Source organism: Cryptomeria japonica, chromosome 9 (assembly GCF_030272615.1).
Source record: "Cryptomeria japonica chromosome 9, Sugi_1.0, whole genome shotgun sequence".
NCBI classification, from domain to species: domain Eukaryota; kingdom Viridiplantae; phylum Streptophyta; class Pinopsida; order Cupressales; family Cupressaceae; genus Cryptomeria; species Cryptomeria japonica.
In genome coordinates this window covers 498,538,682-498,546,085 of record NC_081413.1, presented here as the reverse complement: position 1 = coordinate 498,546,085, position 7,404 = coordinate 498,538,682, and the positions used below count along the sequence as shown (strand labels likewise).

General features: G+C 39.3%; 1 protein-coding gene across 1 annotated transcript in view; it reads left to right on the top strand.

Moving 5' to 3' along the window:
- The first annotated feature begins 336 nt into the window (after positions 1 to 336).
- Positions 337 to 7,404, top strand: part of LOC131073371 (probable glucan 1,3-alpha-glucosidase) — an 87,268-nt gene continuing 80,200 nt past the window's right edge. Inside the window, exons 1-3 of the mRNA XM_059211071.1 lie at positions 337 to 2,617; positions 3,006 to 3,279; positions 3,400 to 3,535. Of these exons, the coding sequence (XP_059067054.1) occupies positions 1,034 to 2,617; positions 3,006 to 3,279; positions 3,400 to 3,535 (1,994 nt within the window). The 5' untranslated portion in view covers positions 337 to 1,033. The remainder of the gene's footprint in view (positions 2,618 to 3,005; positions 3,280 to 3,399; positions 3,536 to 7,404) is intronic.

Genomic DNA, 7,404 nt, shown 5'->3' with positions numbered 1-7,404 from the left:
CATCTAAATTTAATTTCTATTAAAAAATAGTTTTGAAAGGAAATAAATTATTTTTACTTGTTTTTATTATGATCATACAAAAGATATCATATTCATAAGATCACTAGTTTCCTTAAATTTCAAAATTTAAATTTTTAAGCTGAACTACAAAATTAATGAGACCACCTAATTTAAGATTTTCTTAAAAACTCTATTTTTAGAAAGCTCCGTCTATAAGACCCCAACCACCTTAGAGTGGCGTGAAATGATCAATCTTTTGAAAGGCAGTTGCATGAGACGTCTCCTTACATTTCAACTGTGAAGTATAAAGATGTGTAATTGCTTGAAATTGGTATCATATTTCCTTACCATTTTGGAAAACAACAGATATACTCTAAAGAATTAAGATCACCTCTCGCTTGATTCGAGCTCAAAACACAACAATGGAGATGTACTGTGTTGGATGATGGCTCGGGATGCTTGTTTCATTGTGTTTTGCTAAAAAAAAAAATTAAATATTGACAAGTTATTTGAAAAAGTATTTTGAGCTCGGGGAACGTGGCCTCCCATTTTTGGGGACAAATCCGGCACTCCTGTGGTGAAGTCTGAGATCATAAATAATCAAGTTAGAGATTCAAATTCTACTATTCCTGGAACTTCTTCTTGCTTTGGAGATGACGGTTTCAGAAGCAAATGCCAAAGGTGTTGCTGCAGGGTGTGTTCCGCGACATCTACATCGGCGCTACGGGTATTTTGAGGATGGCAAATTACCCAGGCAGGACCATATTTTGGACATTTATTACTGGAACGAAAAATTGACCGTGAAGCACCGTTGAAAAGATCAGTAGACACGCCTTTTGCTGTTCAACGACGTGACATCTTGATATGTGTTGGGCGAAGATGAATTCTATAGTCTCGCCACCTCTATTACCGCTTCTCAGTCGTCGATCTAACAATTTCAGCTTCCCTTTCTCGTCGAAGTAGACTTGACTATATATTTTGAACATGTATTTTTGTGGTTAACAGCAGTTAAACGGAGCGTCGTAGGCCGAGTATGTACCTGCAAGTATCGCGGAATGAAATGGCAAGCCAATTGAGTTCAAGAATCGGGGGCATGGCGATTTCAAAACGGTCTGTAGAACTAGTACTAGCATGGCTACTTGTGTTCGGAACAATAGCAAATGTATCGTGCTGGAAAAAGGAGGAGTTTCGAAATTGCAGGCAAACCCCTTTCTGCAAACAAGGACGAGCAAGAAAACCCCACATAGCTTACCTCAAAGCCCTAGACGTTTCCCTCCAAGACGGAGCGCTAGCCGCCAGGCTCGAACACCAACATTATGTTTCCCCAGCCTTGATGCTGGAAATCTCCGTGTACCAGGACGGAATTCTGCGTTTCAAGGTGGACGAAGAGGCGGCGGAAGGCAAAAGAAAGCGCTTTCAAGTTCCCGATGTGCTGGTGGAAGATGTGGAGAACAATAAGCTGTGGCTGCAAAGAGTAAAACAAGAGAATAAAGGCGGCGTTTTGTCATCTGTATTTTATCTCGCCCCCGGATATGAGGGCGTCCTGCAACACGATCCTTTTCAGGTTTATGTTCGCAAAGGTAAGGAGCGTTTAATCTCGTTTAACAGCAAGGGCCTTTTTCATTTTGAACATTTGAGACAAAAAAATGAAGAGAATTGGGAGGAAAGCTTTCGTGGCCATACCGATTCAAGGCCTCATGGTCCCCAGTCTATTAGTTTAGACGTGTCTTTTCATGGAGCTAAATTTGTGTATGGAATCCCCGAACATGCTGCCGGTTTGACTCTGAAACCAACCAGAGGTCCCGAGGTCGAATCCGAGCCCTACCGCTTGTTCAACCTCGATGTGTTTGAGTACATTTCGGATTCCCCCTTTGGTCTCTATGGTTCCGTTCCCTTTATGATCTCTCACGCCAAGGAGTCTACAACGGGCTTTTTCTGGCTTAATGCAGCAGAGATGCAAATAGATGTCATGGCTCCTGGTTGGGATGGGGATCGCTTGGGGGCTGCGATTGACACACACTGGATGGCAGAAAGTGGTATTGTCGATGGGTTTTTTTTCTTAGGCCCCAAACCCAAGGATGTGATAAGGCAATACACTAGTCTCACAGGGACTTCCACCATGCCCCAGCATTTTGCCACTGCGTATCATCAGTCCCGCTGGAATTACAGGGACGAGGAAGATGTGGCTTTGGTAGATGCTAAATTCGACGAGCTTGATATACCCTATGATGTTCTCTGGCTTGATATCGAGCACACTGATGGGAAGAGATATTTTACTTGGGACAAGACACTCTTTCCCCACTCAGTGGAGATGCAAAATAAGCTCGCAGCCAAGGGTCGGCACCTGGTGACCATTGTTGATCCTCATATTAAGAGGGATGATGGGTTTCTACTGCACAAGGAGGCTGCTCGGAAAGGATATTATGTCAAGGATGCTTATGGTAAGGACTATGATGGATGGTGTTGGCCGGGTGCATCATCCTATTTGGATATGTTGAATCGAGAGATAAGATCGTGGTGGGCTGTCAAATTTTCTCTGAGCAACTATGGTGGCTCCACGCCTTCTTTGTACATATGGAATGATATGAACGAGCCTTCTGTTTTTAATGGTCCAGAGGTACATTTCTTCCTCCAAAAAATCATTGGAACCATGCATTTGAGCGGATTTGGTAATTTCTGCCAAACATTTTCAATATTGAGCTCCTGATTTAATAAGCCTGGTAAAACTATGCAATTCCCAATTTTTAAATTATTCTGTATGTTGGTTTATACAAAAATTTCGTAAATTCCTAAAGCAAAAATAAAGACTAGCAAATCGTCATTTTCAATTGATTGATATTTGAGGACCTCTTGAAATTTTTTGGCTAGATAGCTAACATTTGTCACCTCTCTGATTGTCCCATTCTTCTTATGATCGAAATCCATGAATATCTATTGGAAATAAGCATTTCTTAATCAAGAGCACTATTTTAATTCTTTCATTTGAAGTTCCTTTTCTAGTGCAGCTGACAATGCCTAGAGATGCTCTTCATTATGGTGATGTTGAGCATCGTGATGTCCACAATGCTTATGGTTATTACTTTCATATGGCTACGGCTGATGGTCTTTTGAGACGAGGAGGTGGGAATGATAGGCCATTTGTATTATCACGATCATTTTTTGCGGGAACCCAAAGGGTGGGTGCAGTTTGGACTGGAGATAATACAGCAGAATGGGAGCATTTGAAAGTTTCTGTTCCCATGGTGTTGACTCTTGGTCTTGCAGGAATTGCATTTTCTGGTAAAAATGATTGCATTTTTTTTTGTTGTTGCATGATTGCATTTTTTTTTGTTGTTGCAAAAATCCTTTGTTTAGCTCTTTCTTACAAGGAAGCTTACACCTGACTCAACGGTCTTGTAGGTGCTGATGTAGGCGGATACTTTGGAAATCCCGAGCCTGAATTATTACTTCGTTGGTATCAATTAGGTGCCTACTATCCTTTCTTTAGAGGTCATGCACATCTTGAGTCGAAGAGGAGGGAGCCCTGGCTGTTTGGGTAAAAATATAACCTTTCCTACAAATTACCATGCTTTTCTGATAACCTGACACACATGAGAACCATTTAGCCATTTGATCAACTAACATTATTTTTTCACAATACAACATAAATCTTTATGAGGTGTTTGATAGGGTCATTTTTGGCTCTCTTTAGAAGAGCATGATTCCAAGTGCTCTTCAGATATGTCTGCACACATTTCGCACATATTGGTTGTATTCTTACTTTTCATCTTTTCTGAGTTTTTGTGAAATGTGAGTCATGTGACTCAAGTAAGATCCACTTTAAGATTCCAGTTGAGATATATGCTACCAAATGTTTCACAAAAAATTATAAATAATAATGACTTGCAATAAGCATCTCAAAAGGACATTTATTATAGTGTGATGCATCACAGAAATGTACTCAAGTGTGCTGCTTGATGTTAAAATTAGAACCAGAAAGCTACAAACTTAGACAATAAAACTAAGAAAGCTTAAGAGAACAAGAAACACAACAAATTATCCTGGGAAAACCCTCCACCTGAGGGTGAAAAACCCAGCCACACCAAAAATAGATTTTATTGAATGCTCAAAATAAGTACAGAGCTCTCACACTTAGTAGACAATCATTTAACAATGATTGATAATGCTCAAATAGAAGACGACTATCAGAAAACTGCTTACAAAATAAGGTTGAAGAAGATGCTAATAGAATAAATCTCCACACACCAATGAACACAGCCGAACATGGATAATTATCTTGGAAGACTAAAGAAGATGCAATATCACAGCACCCAAGTTCTGAGTCTTTTATCAGAGATCATCAAAACAGAATGTCGATCACCTTCATTATGACCCTTGGCAAATCAATAAATAGCTCACCACAAGACCCGATAAGGCTCACGAAGAAGACGGAAGGCCAAGCATTAAGGAAGATGCTAGTTACACACCGACATACACCACGAGCCGTTGAACTCCAGCGGAAGAAAATAAACGTTTTACCAGCTAATACAAGGTCGGTGACAGCATACAAAGACTTCGATGCAAGAAATATGATCAGTGACAGATGTAATACGAATCCGAAACATTTTCTAGCTATTGAAGACCGAATACAAATGAGAGCTCGAGAATTTCATAAATACGGCAGGCATGATATCTACTGAAGTTACAATCTTTAACACTTGAACACTTTGCACTGTATGTGAATTAATAAGAATGTACTATTTCCTGCACATGTTAAATTAGGTTAACAAAGTAGCTGGCAGCAAGCTTATTTAAACTACAACTTGATCAAAACCATCATTTGCAGAGTATTTTCCATTGCTGGATGTGGCATTTTATGTGAATGCAACTGTTGCCTAAGCACACACTAGGGATGGCAAAATGTGTTGACAGCTAAGGGAGTTTCCATAGTGTCTGGTAACCGTTCCAATTAGCTCATAAAAATAATCTTAAAGAAAAAAGTCTGCATGGTGATTTTGAGGCACTTAAGGCTCCCAAGATTAGCTTCAGAGAGCCAAAATGACTGGGGACTATGCCTCTACTCAAAATTTAGCTATAAAGGAGCAGTAGCAAGTTTTGAACGTGTGCCCTGCTTTGTATCACCCAAGAGCTGTAACAACTGTACCATATATTTGTGCAATCCTACCAAGTTTTTACTTTTCACTTATTCTGGACACAAACTTGAAGATTGCAAACATTTGAAGGCTGGAGGTTTGCAGTGCGCACAAATCATCTGCCAGAAATGTAGAGCTGCTGCATTAATGCTACACTGTCTAATGCAACACTTCCATGTGTTAAGAGGACAGCTCCTTGTGGCAGCATGACCCATGCAGGTTCTAACTACAAATAGGAGGGGGATTAATGTGGTCCATATCTGCCCCCCTCCAACCCGTCTCATGGTTCTTGTGCTGCAAGGGAGTGGCAGCAGCTCATTTCTTTAAGAGAAGTAGCATCAGGGTGCACTTTCTAATTAGAGGCTGTGATTTTGGTAATGATGCAGTTTAACTAGCTTTGCTGCGTTAGGGCAGAAACATCCATAACTATCTTGGCAATTGAAGGGTGGATAACCTGGTCAAGAAAGCATGGTCTCACTTGAAGGTTGGTTGTTAGTCATTGGTATTGGATATTGTTTTGCCTTTGGAAACTTATAAGTTACAACAGAGAAAACAATTGTACGTAATTGCACTATCAAAGGGCAACTTTGACTGGAAGCCTTCAATAAGGAAAACTTTTGCCCCAATAAAAGGCAACGTATGACTATAAATAATTGAAAACACAATTACTTTCTGTTTAAAACTTGTATCAGTGGCATGCATACAAAATTGAGAGGGCAAAATGAGTAATATTGTGAATGAATGAATGAAGGAATTTAATGACTTCCACAAGACAAAGCAGTCTAAGTGACCAAGAGACATAAAATTAACACATTTTCAAATTCCTTTTGATGCCAGCTCTTCTATTATGAATCTTGACCAAGAAACTTGCTGTTTTGTGTAGCCTTGTCTCCTTAAATAGCTCGTTTATTTGTCCACCTTCAAGTTGTTTTCAAATTGAATATAGATATCGGATATACTCATATGCTGCACATTCTATGATGAATTGCCATTCAGTTTCAACCACCCCTTTTCTACAAAAATGTAAGTTCTTTCTTCCAAATCTTTCTTGAGGACCGTCCATCTACCTGTTTCACATCCAAGATGATGAGAATCAGTCCTCAACTGCATGATTAATATTTTAGCCATTCCCTTAATTGAAGCCCTCAAATAGGCTTTTCCATCATGCTTGCACGTGGGGTTGAATTCTTTGACATGGTGCACTTTTTTTTTCTCGACCAATCTGTTTTGTCCACATGATAGTCTTGGATTTTTCTAACATCAACTTTTTTATCTCCTCATTAGTGTTAGGACATTCTTGCAAATCAATGTCTCATTTGTCCATGCATTTGCTGTTTTGCTTCCTCCAAGTCTTTTCCTTATGGTTTAATTCCTCAACAATCATTTTGGGCCAGTGATGCTTATCCATGTTTTTAACCTTTTTTTAAATAGCTTAAAAAACGAATTATCGCCGATGCCTCCACTAGTAACATATCAGCCTCAGCTAAAGGGATGTCATAGACTGTTGATTTGACTTTGAGACTATTAGTGATTAGATATTTTTTATTTCTTTTTAATTTTCTCCACTTGTGTTATGACATGCTACTCCCTCAAACCTCACAATCATAGAAGATAATTGGCACAACCAACAAACCAAAAAGAGTTTTTTTGGTCTTCCAATCCCATAACTCTACTTTCCTACACCTATTCGTAAAAAGGCAAGAAGCTTTCCATCCGCCTTGAATCTTTTTTGTGAAAATCAATGCCTAGTTGTATTCTTCTACTATCTCCAAAGGACTTCCCTTAAAGATAAAGTTAACCCATTGTTTTTTCCTTTTCAAGGACAAGATCATGACTTTGGTCTTGCTGATGTTCACTTGCATCTTGACCTCTTGGCAAAAGAGTTCTAAAGCCTTCAAATGTTCTCTCAAACCATGGACAAATTTTGCAATTAAGATAAGATTGTTCAAAGTCAACCTGTTTTAAGATACCCAAAATGTTTAGACTATCAAAGCGTTGCACTTTCTTGTCAAAAAGATGCATCGTGTAATGCCCCCTACTAGGAGGCTGCTAGTTTACCAATAATTAACATATATCATTAAATATTATTATGTTAGACACAATGCACCACTGAGAGGGGGGGTGAATCAGTGGTCCTCAAACTTTTCCCTTTAACTATTCCTATGAAAGTATACCGATTAACAGATCTAGCTGAATGTAGACTTACTGGTTAGTGAGGAGACTAGACACAAATGCATTCACACAAAGGGACATCACATAACACCAGCATGTA